Source organism: Nyctibius grandis, chromosome 23 (genome assembly GCF_013368605.1).
Source record: "Nyctibius grandis isolate bNycGra1 chromosome 23, bNycGra1.pri, whole genome shotgun sequence".
Taxonomy (NCBI): Eukaryota; Metazoa; Chordata; class Aves; order Nyctibiiformes; family Nyctibiidae; genus Nyctibius; species Nyctibius grandis.
This window is the reverse complement of record NC_090680.1, coordinates 4,359,992-4,375,988: the sequence shown is the minus strand read 5'-3', so window position 1 is coordinate 4,375,988 and position 15,997 is coordinate 4,359,992. Positions and strand designations below refer to the sequence as shown.

The following is a 15,997-nucleotide window of genomic DNA, read 5'->3' as shown; positions in this document are numbered from 1 at the left end:
TGCTCTCTTATTAGGACCGCTGCGTGTGAGCTGGGTGCCTTCTGCAGGCTGAGGCTCCAGCAGTGGGAGGGCAAATGCGTTCCCTGTGCGTGGGTGGGGGAGATGAGAGATGCTGTCCACTTGGGTCCCATGTGCTCTGCGAGCCTGTCAGCTCCCAGGAGCAATGTGCTGTGGTGGATGATCTTCCCCTGCATGCCCGGGTTTGCCTCTCAGCTCCTCTGTGCCCGGTGCTGAAGGACTCACTGGTTTGCCTCTGTGTCTTCTTCCGCTCCCTCCCCAGAAGTGGGAAGCACTTGTCCTAACTTAAGCAGAAGCGTTGACGGTGTGGAAAGCCAGCCGTGCAGGTGGGACGCGTTCCTGCTCTTCAGTCTGGTGCAGAGGGTGCCTGGCTGTCGGTGATGACCATGTCACGCTGACCACCACCTCTCACAGTCGAGGGGAGCCCATCACTCCCAACAGCGTGTAAAGCAGAGGGAGGGAAGGGCTCCGTGCCTTGTCCCCAGCCCAGGAGTCTGCTGCAGCCTGGTGCCAGCTCCGCAGTCAGCAGCAGAGGATCTTGAGGAAGGCTTTGCGGAAGTCGGTGTTGAAGGTTGTGTAGATGATGGGGTTGAGGGCACTGTTCACATAGCCAAGCCAGGTGCTGGCACTGTAAAGCCCTGGGGGCACGTGGCAGGACGGGCAGTGGGCGTTGAGGATGTGAATCAAGAAGAAGGGCAGCCAGCAGACTATGAATGCCCCTGGGTTTAGAGAGAGGGAAAAAACAATCCATGACTTTAGAGAAGCAACTACGTGGAAAGGGGCGTGCATCTGTGCCCTCTCCCTCTATCCTCTCATTATTTCCCTGTGTGTATCTGCATTAGGTAAACACTGAAGGTGACGTTTCTACAGAGGGACTTGGCAAGAGCTCAGGCTCCTTGGGACCAGTTATGTCAATGGATGGATGGGGCTTCAGAAGTGGCCTGGTGACAGACAAAAGCAAGTGGCCACAACTCAGAGATAAAGTCTGCTGCCTTAACTGCTTTAATAATTTATGATGAGGGCTGCATTATTTCCTTGCTACTACTGAGTTAATAAGGGAAAGCAGCGTGTCTGGTGACCGTGGCAGATGACTGGGGCACCAATCTCCTGGCTTTTCTATCCGGGTCTATGAGCTGGTTCCTCTGCTGCTCCTTGCCTCAGTTTCCCCTTCTCTAATTGGACCTAAGAGCTGCTGCATGTGTGGAAACTTAGGATTGTTCCAGGTTTATAATAATAATAGGAAAATAAAGGAAAAGGGAGAGGGAAAGCAAAGATGTTGGCTGTTGCTCCCTCTAGCAGGACTTGTTGGCCAATAATTTAAAAGTGTAACAAAACATAACAAATAAAACACTGACATACTTGGCCCTCAACATCTGAGAGCATTACCCAAGTTCCCTAAATGTCTCACCCTTGTCTCTCCTGAGTTTGTGACAGCTGAAGTCTGGGCCTGGCTTGCATTTTTTAAATCTCAATACTGTATTAGGTGATTCCTTGCTCTTGCATGTCCCAAACCATCACCCCTTGCACCCCACTAGACACAGCGGCTCTCACTCACCCAGGACAATAGCTAGCATCTGTGTAGCCTTCCTCTCCCGAAGCTGGATCAGCCGGGGCTGCTGGTGCGCCAGCTTCAAAGAGCTGATGATTTTGCCATCACTGAGCCTCTGTACCTCCAGTCCTGGCTTTGTACTCTTTCTCCTCTCTTCCAGCCTGCTGTGTTGTGTAGTCCCTGGTGTCGTGGTGAGGGATGCCTCGTGGCAGAAGCTGCGGTACCGTTGCAGGCTCAAGACGGTCAGCAACTTCCTTTTGGTAGACATCTCCTGGCCTGAGCACTTGAGTGGGAGACAGGGGGAAAAGGTGCCTTGGCATCTGTTTGGCAAAGCTTTCCTCTCCACGTGTTCCTGCAAAAGAGGATGCCACAGAGGAACTGGGAACCTTCCAAACCATTCATTGTGTCAAAGGATGATGAGGAAAGTTGTAGGAGTCATCCTTAGCCCCACCTGCTTCTTACTTTTGACCTTAGCTTATCAGAGGGGTGAACCAGCACCGGACAACTCTCTGCCTCCATCCCACCAAGGAGAAGCATGAGAACAAGAAAAGCTGAAACACCTGCTCTGCTAACCTTTCGCTTATATTTTTGTGTTGGCCCTGCTCCCCTCAACATCCCCACCCATTTTTAATGTAGCTTCACTGTGATAAAATGGGTAAAACAAGCAGATGTGCATGACCAGGCGATCCCTTTCAAACCATTGTGCTGGTTCCCATGGTTGCAGATATCTCATCTAGAAAGGTCAGTGGAACAAATGCTCTGTGCACCATAAGCATTTTGACCTGTCAGATGAAGAGTTGGTGTTTTTTTTTTGTATATAATCTAGGTTAAAGCCTATGAAGCCCTGAGAACAAAGCTTCATAGAGCAAAAACCAATAAATGAAGACATTAAAATCAATAAATGAAGAAATTAGCCAGACTTCTGCATGGCTGAGAAAGCCCTGCGCTGAAGAAATATTGAAATAGGCTGTGCTCTTTTCTAGTTGCCTGGTTCTAGAGGGCAGAGACAGACAGGGAGTATCCTCTTTAGAGGGCTGAAAAGGATTTAACTCGAGCTCCTGCATCTCAGATATCAGGGTGTATGGGTGAGGGATGGGATGAAAACATGCCATGAACCTTCTTTATGCTTTCCATTCTCTGCTTTGACCCTTTGAGGAGAAGAAATGATGCATGCCCTGTCCTTTTTGACGGCTCCTCCTGCGTTCATGTGGATCTTACTTTGTGTGCGTAACACGGTTTGGTGCTGGCGCTGTGGCTGCCCTGCCGGGTGAGGGATCGCTTCTTCTGTCTTTGTCTTAGCACGAGGTAAATCCGGACATAGAGCAGCAGGGTCACCATGAAGGGGAGGTAGAAGGACACCAAAGAGGAGTAGATGATGAAACTAGGGTTGGATATGGAACAGACACTGGGATCCCCTGGAGAGGAGAAGAGAGAGAGAGAGAGGAGCGGCTGAGCTGCTTCAGTTTAGTACACAGATGCTCTGGTGCGTTGGCAAAGCAAGTCAAAAGGTGGCCAGGGGACAAAGGCAGTCTAAGGAGTGCAAGTATCTCCTGTCTCTGTTGTTGCAAATTATACTGTGGCCAACCCACTCACCTAGCTGATGCTTAAAATGGACTCTACCTAAGGCCATCTAGCACGACCCAGCACACATCTGCCTGCTTTTCTGGCCAGCAGCTCTGCCCTCTTCTCTCATGTCTATTCCCATCCTTTCTCAGAGGATCCTTTCTCCTTTAGCCCTTTCTGCTATTCCTCTTGACAACCTCTGAGCTGTCTAGATGCAGAGGTGTGCCTTCACCCCCATCTGTCTGGACCAGGCAGTGGGGGACAGCAGCACTTCCCACCCCCTGTCCCCTTGTCGCCTCAAGCACTGCATAGAGGATGGATGGGGAGCAGAGGACTTCTGCCTGTGGCTCAGGGGGGAGGAAGGCTCCCCTGCCCCTCTGCCTTCAGGGAGAATGGGCTGCCCTAGGTGAGGGGAAGGAGAAAGACCAACCTGCCTCCAAGGAAGAGGCTAAATTGTTTGCTCTCCTCAAGGGATTAGGTGAGGAAGCAGCCAGCCAGTTGGACAGGAAGGCAGTTTCTCACAAGCAGTGCCAATAGGCAATCCTTGCTGTTTAGAAGTGTGTCCTGTATCAGATTTAAAACTGTGTGTCTGGACCTGTTGATGTCAGCAAGATGCAGTAAGTCTGGTGTGTGTGTGTGTTGGATGTGCTGCATGTCTGGAGATTTACTCTGTGTGCATAGAGTGATTGTTTGGGGGGATCTGTAGACCTGGACACTTTGATGGGCATTGCTTTGCCAGTAAAGCAGGCAGGTCTGTCCTCAGAGCAATAGTCAGTGTCTGCCTGAGCAAATGGCAAATTTACAGACCAGAGCACATCTTCTCTCCATCACTGGAGATTTTTCTCACCCTTCATAGGGCGCTTCCCAGTTCCCTAAAATTTTCTGTAACTTGGAAAGTCTGCAGGACCCAAGTTAAATGATCTGGCTGTACACAGGGCAGCTCCATTTCCAGCTCCTCCCTGTGTGCTGTTGTTTGGGATGTCACATACCTGTAGTATTGAAGCCAAAGAGGAGAGGGCACGACACTGCGAATGCCAGCATCCAGACTATCACGATCATGAGAGAGACCCTCCTGCAGGAGCTCTGCCCAGTGCTGTACTGGTACTGAACTGGTTTCACCACTGCGGTGTATCTGCAGACCAAACCAGCTCCAGAAAGAGGAGAGGTAAGAATGGAGGGAGGAAAAGGACCAGGTTTTAAAAGGAGAAATGAAAGCCACATAGGGAACGTGATGGTGAATGTGGTGAAGAAATGGAAGAGGAAAGGAGAGAAGATCAGATGGTGGAATCAGCCATTTGTGGAAACGGTAAGCAGGGCATTGGGGGGAGCAACAGAGGAAATCAGAGTTAGGGATAAAGATTCCCACGGAGGAACACCAGCCTAACCCAGCGTTGAGAGCTGCTTTGTACCATTACCCTTGAACCACATATCACGAAGGTAGAGCATGCAGTGTTTTGTCCTCCCCCCGCTCCTCGGTCCTAACAGCACCACGTGTGCCAAAGTCTTGGCTCCCAGCCCTCAGCATTGCTTAAAATAGGCTCAGTTTTAAGATGCAGAAAAACAGGGCAAGTCTGGTGATTACACAGCAATAACCTTCACCCCTCCCTATGTATACAGGAGGATTTTGTTTATTAAAGCTTCATGAGTGCGGCCTCCAGAAGGAGAAACCCTCTTTGAGACTCAGTGGGAATTAGATGACCAGTTCTGTTTCCTGCCTTCAAAAAGCATGAGGATGTGGTTGACTACCTGCTGGTGATGTTTTACTGCTTGTGTCTCTCTGCCCTCAAGTGCAGACGTCTTCTAGCACATGGTGGGCAGAGCCATACTAATAGTGGCGGTGATAGACTTGGAGGGCGGTTTGTGTTCCTGAAGACACTGATGCTGCCTGTGCAAACCCCACTTTCTTGTCCCTGCCATGCTGGGGTACGGGGCCAACCTCCATCTCCAGACTGTCCCCCTGCATGCTGTTGGCTCTCACCTGTCAATGCTGATAGCACAGAGGTTTAAAATGCTGGCTGTGCACATCATCACATCCATGGTGACGAAGATATCACAACAGATGCGGCTGAAAGTCCAGACTCCTCCGGTCACCTGCACCAGCAACCACAAAACTGTCAGCCTTGTTCTGCACCGAGTCCTGGTGAGTGATGTATAAGGAGGTGCTCTCCAAGTATCTCAATGGCTAGATGAATTCATGTCCACTGTGATGTGCAGAGGGGAACTGAGGCACCTATGTTGTGTGCAAGATAACACAGTGGTAGGTTGTGGAGGAGGAGCCACACCTTGATTTCAATCCTTTAGTTACTCTTAGAGGGAGGCAGGGTGAAGAAATAGATAGCAGCTATCCCTTCCCTTAAGGGCTAGCATGATAAATTGATTTAAATTTGATATCACTGGATATATCCTTTGATTAAGGATTATCTGAGAAAATCTAAGGGCTGAAAGTGTTTCTCAGCTTAGCTGCTGGAGTTCTCTTGCAGGCAGTGAGCAGGAAAAGTGCTGCAAATTTTATGCATTTATATATGAAACAGAGACCTGAGACGCGAGACCCAAGGGTTCGCTAAAACCTTATTTGGATTCTTATCTCAGTTACAGGTTTTGATTATCAGATCTGAGTGAGAACTCACAAGCTATGCAGATAAAGGGTTTTGGTTTGCTACCATGTCGAGCTTTTGTTCTCGTTGTTCTGAATTTTTAATCTGAAGTGTGTAATCATGAAAGCTTAGCTGTGGCCAGTCTTTGTGATGGAGAGATGCTTTTTTTGGCCCAGCCATCAAGTTCTTGCCAATGACTTTTTTGGTTGACAACAGTATGCTCCAAGCACCGTATGGCACTGCTCTCCTCGGGGCTGGGATGATGGCCTGACTCGGAGCGAGGTGGTCTGCCTCAGCACCTGCTCTGTGTAGGAGATGAACAAGGAGGCAGCCTGCCCTCCAACAGATAAGCCCATGGGATGAGTACAGCAAACAAATCTAATGCTGCGCTGGTTGGAGAAGGGGGGTAGGAGAGAAAGAGGGAGGAAAGTCCTTGCTTGGAGAGAGCCTGGATTTTAGCCTTCAACCCCATTGATCCTGCTGGTTCAGCTGGATCCTGGGAAGCTATTAGGATTTGGCACTAGGTCCTGGTCTCTCTGCTTACATTTAGACTGCATCTGGAGCACTGAATCTGCTTTTTGGGCCTCAGTATAGGAAAAACATTGATAAATGGGAGCAAGTCCAGTGAAGGGCCACCAAGACATTCCCTGGGGGCTGGAGCACTTGTCCTATGCACAGCAGCTAAGGGAACAAGGCTTGCTCAGCCTGGAGAAGAGGTGGCTTTGGGGAGGGGGGCAACAGCAGTCCCCTAGTGCCTAATAAGAGGTTATTAAGAAGATGGAGCCAGGTTTTTCACAGCAGTGTGTGGTGGGAGGACAATAGGCAACAGGCATAAGTTGAAAGGTGCAAACTGGTTATGAAGGTAAACTTTCTGACCATGAGGACAGTGAGGCAGTGGAGCCAGTTGCTCGGTGAGTCTGTGCAGGCTCCATCCTTGGAGGTTCTCAAGACCCACTCAAAAATACCCATCCCAGATCAGGCTGGAGAGGGTGCCACAAGTAAGCCCGGCTTCTAAGGCAGTGGGTCAACCCTGCAGCAAGTGTCAATGCCTAGGAAGGACACGGCTCCCTGCAGGGAGAAGCACTTGTATAAATACAGAATTCACTCTGCGAGTTGTTTTCAGAGTTATTTAAGAAATAATCCTGAGAAATTTAAATGGTCTTGTTTGTGCCAGCATGGGTACAGAAACTCGCTGAGGTGAGCTGTGTCTTTAGGGTGTTCTCTGCTGGACCCAGCTGCTACGTGCCAGAAGTCAGGTACTGAACAAGGCAGTCTTCCACTAGACCCCCTGGCTCTGAATGAACGCAGGGGAGAGAAAAGGGAATTGGCTTGCAAAATGCAGTAGGGAACTGTGTTTTCATCTTCAGTTTTCTGATACTTGTGGTTTTCTTTTAAAAAAAAAAGCAAGCAAAGGAAGGAAAAAAAAACAAACCCTTAGAGCTTTCTGCACAATTAGTTGGGCTACAAGATGTGCAAACTGAAGGCTGTCCCTCTGAAATTTGGGATCTTAACAGGTAGGTTCAGTTTTCAAAGAAACCCCACACTGTTTTTGCTTTAGTTGCAGATTTTGAGATCTGCTTGACCACCTCAAAATATATAAAAAGATTATAAATGCTGGAAGCCTTCGCAATGGGACCCAGTAAGGGGTGTTTCTGTAGTCTGAGGCAAAATGCAATGCAGTGTCTGTGTGATCTGTGGAGTCTGAAGAATATTTCACGAGGAGCTGTGCCAGGTGTTCACATGAAAGCCAGCTGCCACTAACCCAGCAGATGTGCAAGCACTTAACTGAGGGAGTTTCCAAGGTCCTGAGCACATTCAAACGCTAAGCCCAAGAATGTGAACCATTAAAACTGAAGAAGGTGGTGGTGGGAATGGCTCTGAAGTGAGCCCTCTCAGGATGACGCATTCAGATCACACCACCTGCATGCTAAGCTGTAGCCTGTATTAAGAGGATGCTTGACAGATCAAAACGTTTGGGCTTAAAACCCATCGTCACTTCCACCAGCCACAACTTCTACTACGGGGAGTAGCTCTGCTGAAGTCGGTGAAGTAGTTAATATTTACCTGTGGGGGTATGCGAACCCAGAATTTATTCCAGAATTTAACAATGAAGAAGAGCCTTTTTATTACAGGCCTCGTTCATAATTTTTAAAATCCTATTTCTGCTCTTCCTTTTATTGCTCTGTTCCACTCATCTTTGCTACAGCAGCCTGAACTCGCTAGTGTGCATTTCTGGTTTTCATGTGCTGGCAGGGTACCTGTTCTTTATCCCTCTGCTGCTTTTTGTCTGGGAATCTCAAAGCACATCACAGGTATTAATTGAATGGATCCTCACAACTGCCTGGGTGAGGCAGATGGTCAAATATTATTCTCTTACAGCTGATGAGAGCAAACCACAGAGAGATGAGCTGATACAATCTCTCATTACCACTCAGTGCGCGCGTGGCAGAAGTGGGCACAGAGTCCAAGATGAAATCCTGGCTCTGTCAAAGACAATGCTAGAGCTCCCTATAGACTATTCAGGTCAGGTTCTCACCTCGTCTTTCTTGATGACCAGTCTGCTTTATCCACAAAATTGCGGTATTATTATTTTTAACATTCCAACCCTACAGGAAGTCTTCCAGTTTAAAAAAAAAATAAATCATTGTGCATTCATAAACTTACACAAATCCATCCCTCTCCTGAATCCTTAAAAATAAACAAAAGAATCTCTGTAAATCAGGTCTGTATGATGGTGCCATACTGAGGAGTACATGGATGGGAAAGTATGAACACGAGGATGCATCAGGGGATGACAGGCATGTAAGCAGCAGTGCATCTTAGCGTGCTCACTTAAGTATTTTGTGTTCAAGAGCACGTTCTTCTTGGGGTGCTGTTAGCTCCCTGCAGCCGTGAAATGGCTGCTTATGTTTTTGCACGGCAGGACTAACTAAGAGCATGCGTGTGGTCAGGCCTGCTGACAAGTGGTCAACTAACTCAGTTGTCTGTCCTCCCTTTGACGGTAGCCTGGAGAGCTCCTTGAGCTCAAAGAGCAGCTGTAGGTCTCGCTGCTCCGGTGTGAGAGCCACAGAAGAGGAGATGGCGTTACTCTCACATGCTCTGAACAGAGCTGCAGACTGGACATCAGTGACAATCATCTCCTGAAGACTTTTTCCCTTTAGAGGTAGAACTGGATGTTGTGAGAAGAGTGAGAAGGATGCTCCAGGCCGTGCTGCTACATGTCCTCCTCCATTTATACAACGAATATAAGGCATGATGGTATTTAATGCCATCAAACTCCAGTGAGCAGGATACCCTAATGCCACTGTCTTAAAAACATTGGTGAGCTTCAGTAGTTGTGCCAGACACAGCATCAGAGGTCAGTAAAGAACTGGGGTAGCAGTACTGGTATATTAGACCTACCCATTGACCCCAGAAGATTGCTAGACATGGTGTCGAATAGCATTTTTGTGCCAGAAACTTCATTAGGTGGAGATGAGGATTTTGAGGTTATAAAATGGTCCTATCATTGCTCTGTCACAGCCTTCCCAAAAGAATTCTCAGAAAGAGACAGTTCCGGTGATTGATAAAATGACAAATTTCATGGAGAAGGTCCAGGCTCTAAAAATTGAGTGTAAAGCACAAAGTTCTCAAGTGACATTTAAATCTGAGGTATTCATCCACCTTTAGCCTCTCCATAAATAATGGCCAGGCCTCAGATGTCTGGTTTGGCAAATATTCAGTAGATGAATAGGTATTGTACACGGTTTTGGGGACTGAATGATTTCTTGACACTTTCCAGGCCCATAGTGTACTGAAGCATGATGCCATTTCTGCTTCATTGGTAGCACCACTGATCCATAAACAGCAGCAAACACCTAAACGACTTTGGGGCTTTTTGGGCTGTTTTTAGTCTTGCTGGAGTCCTACTGCCTAGTTCTCCAGGAGATACTGCGCAATGCTGGGAGAGGTAAATTGGTTTGGGATGCGTGTGGGTTCTTCTCCCTGTTGTTTGGGTGACTCTTGGATCCACTACTTTGATTATCCAAGCTCTACAGATGGAAATGAATCTAGAATGGGTCTACAAACACAACTAGGGAACTGACCTACTGTCATGGTCACAAATCGTGACCACAGTACTGCATGGGGATGTGCCTCAGTCCCACCCTGTCCGCAGCGAGAGCAAGTGCTAAGTCTTTTCTAATGCAAAGCATATTGTGATTTCATTAAAGACTGGAATATGCTTGAGGTGATGGACTATTCGAGTCTGAAATAAAATTTGGCTTTTAATAATATTTTTTAATTGCAATCAAATTGCAGAGTCCAACTCTGTCTTGCTGGGATGGCTTCCCCCCCACCCACACTTATTCCTTGCTTTTTAATCATTCAGTGTAACACAACTGAGCTGTACAAATCTGCAGGCCAGCTCCAGGACCACTCCACACAGAATAGTCTAAATGTTGCTACTGACTTCGTTAGGAACATGATCACACATGCAGTATCATGGTGCGCTCTTTGTTCTTTCACTGCAGAGCAGTGCTATACACAATTAACCATCCATGCCCTTATTAATAATGTTTATACACAGAGCAAACCCTTAATTTATCTTAATTGTAGCCTTGCTGAGACTGCAGTGGGCACACAGTTTGGGAGAGTGTCTTGGATTAACACAAGGGAAATGCCTAGGCTGGGTGCCAAAGCTTAGAGCTGTGTTGCCTACTCAACGTGCTCTGGTGGCAGAGGAGGGCTGTAGGCCACTGCCAGTCCCCTGCTACTTGATCTAATCTCCTTGTACCCGCATAGAAAATCTGGCATTTGCTGGTGTTGTCCTGTCTTGTTCTACTTTCTGTTCACACGCTGCGCAGTCCATATGCACAAGTCAAAATCCCTCTCTGCTTCTGCTTTGTTTTGTGGGAAAGAGGTCAGCCAAAGGTGGGCAGCTGCCAACAGAATATTTACCCTACCCTTCAGCCTGATCCCAGCTTGCCCCTTACAGAAAGAGCATGAGGCTTCAGCGAGATCATGGCTCAGAGGCTTATGCTGTCTCTGTCAGCATGAGAACAGGGTACTGGGGCTCAGCCGAAACCTTACGGCTGATGGATGTTCACTCTAATTGTTCTAGACCTACTAATTTTTGTGAATTAGTGTAAAAATGCTAAAGAGAACAGAAAAAATGTCAGCCATAGCTTACCTGCATGTATCTACTTTAGTAAAAATATTTGCCCCAGGAGTGGCTTCAGTAATTCAAGATTTTGACGCAGTGTGGGGGGGATTTGGTTTCCATCTTTGCTGCCCTATGTCTGATGGTGTTGTCCATACTGTGCATGGCCATGCCAGTACGTTTTTACACCAGCCAATGTACAAAGATCAGGGAAATGGACAATAAGACCCCGAGGGCTTTATGAGTCCCTTGAAGTTATTTTGAAAATGCTCCTCACATGACTTAAGGAGACATTGGAGCATGTTCTTCAGCTTCATCTCTTTGTCAGCCTGCTTGGAGAATGTTGCTTGGAGCAGACGTAACATCATGGACGTTAAGGCTCTTAAACTCCACAGGAGATGAGGGCTTGACTGCCCTCACTTGTTTTCTGGCCAGCAGGAGTAGGGATTGATCTGGGTTCTGAGTTCCTATAAGGTATTTCCACCCTATTGCCTCCCCCGTCATTCCTGAATCACCATGGTGCTCACTGGCAACCCTTCTGCGAGGGCCACCTGTGTGACATTGTGGGCTGTCACCCAGCCCACAAGTGCTCCAGAGCTAGCTGGGGGGGTTAAGATGTGAATGGAGATTGTCTGTACCAGAACTGGACTACCCTGGAAGTGTGCAGCAATGCTGGTGAACTTCTACTGTGGTTAAATTCTGCTAACCCTTCCCAAGATGTACTCACCTCCAGGTACACCACCCATGGCATCACCAAAGTAGCCACCAGCAAGTCCGCCACCGCCAGACTCACCACAAGGTAGTTTGTTGTGGTTTGTAAGGTGCGTTCCCTCAGCACGGCTAAGCAGACTAGCACATTCCCAAAGATGATGGCCAAAATCAAGATGCAGTAGCAGAGGGCATAGTAGGCATGTGAGTGTGGCAGGTCAGGCTCTGTGGTGTTGTCTGCTCCACAGGGAATGGGGTCGGTGGTGTTAGCATGACTGCTGGCTCTTGTGAAGAGGGCCATGGGGACGCCGCTGCAAAGAGAAAGAAAGAGGTGACTGAAAACTAGAGCTCTACAATAACTGTGGAGAACAGTACCTTTTGTGGACAGTGTATGATTTTCATACTTCCTTCATGAATGTACTTCAAGCCAATTATAGAGGTCTTTTTTCTGCTCATATATAGGCAGAGCTTTGCTTAAGGTCTTGCTTGGCCTGTTTTGGTTTCCATTGAATCTAAGCCAAGAGAAGAATGCAAGATTTCACCTCCTGTGTGCATCTGAAAGGTGCATCTTACCAACCAATGCAGCTGTACAGAAAGTGGCAATGGTTTTAAGATGCTCCAAAGTCGTACCACAGTACGAGTCAGCCGGGAAAGAGCACAGTCTGGCAGACAACAATTTGTAGTGCTGAGGAAGACTGAATGCAGTTACCCAAACTAGGCCTTGGCCAGAAGCTTGGACCTAGTATCTTTTCTTCTGGGAAGTACCCTTTGCCTTCCCTCGTCAAAAAAGGTCTTCAATAACTTCACACACTCACGCTCTCGGCAGCCTGGCAGAGAGACCGCAGCTGCGATGCTCAAGTAGCCACTTGAACCCTGGCCCCTGGCAGTAGGCACCACCCACTGAATTACTCTTTTCCTGCAACGTCTTTCTGTCCCAGGCCTTCTGTTCAAATAACGCTCTGCTTCAGCCCTGCCTGCCTCGCCAAAGCTCGGCTGTCAGTGCTGCCCCCATTTCATCCATGCTGTGCTCTGTGTTTTCCATGCCTGGCCAGAAGATGCGCTTCCTGTGCTGAAGAGCAAATCAGCTTGTCATTTGGGATGAAATAATGGAAGGATGCTTGCAGGGTACTCTGCATTTCTTTTTCTTACAATGGATTTGTGATTGTGCCCAGGAACCTACCCTTTCTTGATTTAGGAGGAGGATAATTCTTTCCAGGACTATGAAGGCTGCTGTCCCAGGGTTGTTCTGTGACATTTAATTGCTTGCATCCAATTTTTTTTCTTTGCTAGTGCTCCCATCGCTGAACTCACCATCAGAGTGACAGGTACGAAAGGTAAGGACAAAACATTGCAATGCCAATGGTATAAATATTACTCTTTGTTTCACCTCACCCCTAGAACAGCAGCATCCTGGAAGAGCATCTGTGCAATAGGTATAAATTGCTCCAGCCCCCTGGCATATATTCATCCTTAAAACTGGTGTCCCTTGGCCCTGCTGCTTTGTAGTTGGGAGAGGACAAGGGCTGAATGAGATGGAAACTGAACTTCCCCCTGTCCCGTGAACGCAGATCCGTTAGGACAGGGCTGAAACAATCTCTTATGGTGTGTTTAGCCTGGAGAAGAGGAGGCTCAGAGGTGACCTTAGTGCAGTCTACAACTGCCTGAAGGGAGGTTGTAGTGAAGTGGGAGTCGGCCTCTTCTCCCAGGCAACTAGTGCTAGGACAAGAGGACACAGCCTCAAGCTTTGCCAGGGGAGGTTCAGGTTGGACATTAGGAAGAATTTCTTCTCAGAAGGGGTCATTAGCCATTGGAAGGGGCTGCCCAGGGAGGTGGTGGAGTCACCATCTCTGGATGTGTTTAAGAAAAGCCTGGACATGGCACTTAGTGCCATGGTCTAGTTGACAGGGTGGTGTCAGGGCAATGGTTGGACTTGATGATCCCAGAGGTCTCTTCCAACCTGGTTGATTCTGTGATTCTGTGATTCTGTGATTCTGTGTTTTGTTTGCAAGTGCCTGCGCTTGTCTCTCCTCTGTATTTCTTCTGCATGCCCCTGACAAAGAAGTTAAGCCTTTCTCTGGATCTGAAGGATCTCCCGTAGCGTGAGCGCTGCCATCGTGTCCAGGACTGTTTGTTCATAAACAGTTCAGCTGTAGCCACCCAAAGACAGAACTCATTTTGCAGCGTCCCTTGCACTGACATAGCTCCCGCTCCGGGAAATCTGTATTGTCTGGGGCCATGAAAGGCGAGTTCTGTAGCGCTGGGAAAAAATTACATGAAGCAGCTGCCTAGCTGATAAGCAAAGCCACGACAGGGAATGAACAAAACATCACGCACAATATAACCCAAAGGCTTAAGGCACCACACTACACAGTTTGCCTACAGGTTTCCTGCCCTGTCTCCTGCCCCTCACATCCTAAAGCACTATTTTTGACTCTCATCCGCAGGCAAATCTTCTCTACCGGGATGCCTCCCAGCTCCACACCCCCAGACCTGCCAGGGCCCCCCAGCCCCGGACTGCCCCACAACCCCTGGCCCTGCTCGCTCTGCCCGCGGCCGGGGTGCTCCCAAACCAGGTGAGTACTGGGGTACCGGGGTACCGGTGTGCCGGGGTACCGGGATACCTGCATACGGGGGTGGTGGGACACAGGGGTACGGGCACACCGGGACACCAGGGTACCCACCACCCGGGGCACCCGGGCAGCGAGCTGCGGCAAGGACACGGGTCGCTGCCGTGGGGACGAGCAGAGGGAGGGGAGAGGGAGGGATGCTCGTCCCGCAGGTGCCAGCCTCGGAGGGGTCCGGATGGCAGGGTCCGGGTGCGGGTTCAGGCGTGGGGTCCAGGGTGCAGGGGAGGGCTCCGGGGTCCGAGCGCGGGGTCCAGGCGTGGCCGCGGCTTTGGGTCCGGTTCGGGCTGCGGGTGCTGCTCCGCGCCCGCCGCTCCCGCAGCCGAGGGGCAGCGGCAGCTCCGCGGCTCCCCGCCGTGCCCCCGGCCCGGGGCTGCCGTGTGCCCCGGCGATGCCGTGCGGGGCGAGGAAGGCTGGGGAAACCCAGGCTGGGGGGCTGCGGGGTAAGGGACCGCCGGCACCGGGCGGGAGGGGAGCGGGGGGGGGCAGCAATCAGGACTTACCGCTGGCCCGCCGGGCCGTCGCACTGCCGCCGAGCAGGGCTCGGTCCCGGTCCTGGTCCCGCTCCCCGTCCCGGTCCCTCCGCCTCCCGGCCCGCTCCCTCCTGCCGCCCCCCCGGCGCGGAGCCGCGGGGCGGGGCCGGTCTGGCCACCTCCTCCCCGCCCGCCCCCCGCCCCTGCCCCGCAGCGGGCCGGGACCCCGCCGTGCCCGGGGAGGGGGCAGCCGGGCCGGGGGCTGCGCTCCCGTCCTCAAGTGCCCGAGAGGTTGCCCCGCTCCCAAAGCGACCTGTTTAAAAAAATGATCAAAGTATTTGAAAAAATCTTCAAATAAACTAGGTTAAACCTGAGATGAAAGAGTGCTGGGTAACTGGGAAGGGAGCTGGGAAGGAGAGTGATGTTGGGGAGTTGTCTTTCTCCTGGGACCACTGCCTGTGGCTTCCCTTGAGGTCTGAGATCGGGTCTCTGAGGCCCAGTTCTCCTTGGACTGTGGTCCCTGGGAGGGCTCTGTGGGGTATGAAGGATCCCGGTGGGCCTTCTCTCTCCCAGAGTTGGACTGTGCCCACCATCCGCTCTGGCACAGCAAGTGGGGCTCACTGTGGGTTATCATGAGGGTGCAGGAAGCTCAGCTGCAGGGCTGAGGTTTCCCTTCCCAGGAGTGCAAGAGTTGCAGGAGCCGCACTGCGGCCCCAACGGGGAGGAGAGAAAGTGCTCTTCCCCTTTATGCACCCGCTGGTCAGGATGGCCACAGGCTACTTGTAGGTGGGCAAGAAGAGGAGGAGATTCTGCAGAGAGCAGAGTTTATTTATTTATTCTTAAGAAATGAGTTACCCTAACAAGCGTGCCTCAGGACTCTGGCTGCCTGGGTCCTCTCTCCTCATTGCAGCTATCCAAGCAGATCTCTTTGTGAGTAAGGGTGGTAGGAGGGAGAAGTGCTGTAGAGAGCACTTGTGCCCATGAGGTGTGAGGGGTGTGAGAGTATCAGCTTTAGCCTGGCTGGGGATGGTGGAAGTGCCCATCCAGGACCTGATGGGGACTAATCAGTGCCAATGTCTTTAACCAAGGCCATGTCTACCCTGAGGCAGGTCGATGGAAGGTACTGGATGAGCGTGATGAGTCACTGCTTAGTCCCTACAGGTGACACGTTCACAGGTGTCCTTGGTGGAGGATATAGCTGCCAGGCTATAGACCAAATGACCCATGAAGGGCTCTACAGCCCCCCTTGTCCCCGTGGGAGCTCCAAAACGGTGTGACACAGACTACATTTACCGTGCTTATATTATATGTGTGCAGTTGAACTTCTG

The 15,997-nt window shown here is 50.1% G+C and overlaps 1 protein-coding gene across 1 annotated transcript; it reads right to left on the bottom strand.

Moving 5' to 3' along the window:
* Positions 1–540: 540 nt before the first annotated feature.
* DRD3 (dopamine receptor D3) lies at positions 541–11,873 on the bottom strand. The gene is made up of 6 exons (XM_068417449.1): positions 11,592–11,873; positions 5,109–5,221; positions 4,120–4,262; positions 2,786–2,982; positions 1,574–1,919; positions 541–737 (listed from the first exon to the last, which is right to left on the bottom strand). The coding sequence occupies exons 1-6, from the start codon at positions 11,871–11,873 to the stop codon at positions 541–543; spliced, it is 1,278 nt and encodes a 425-aa protein (XP_068273550.1).
* Between the last annotated feature and the right edge of the window lie 4,124 nt (positions 11,874–15,997).

Excerpts from the sequence above, each read along its gene's own strand:
- DRD3 (XM_068417449.1), bottom strand. The coding sequence starts at position 11,873 with ATGGCCCTCTTCACAAGAGCCAGCAGTCATGCTAACACCACCGACCCC. Across the intron at positions 1,920-2,785 it reads AACCGTGTTACGCACACAAA|GAACACGTGGAGAGGAAAGC; the intron begins GTAAGATCCACA and ends CCTCTTTTGCAG. Across the intron at positions 738-1,573 it reads GATGCTAGCTATTGTCCTGG|GGGCATTCATAGTCTGCTGG; the intron begins GTGAGTGAGAGC and ends CTCTAAACCCAG.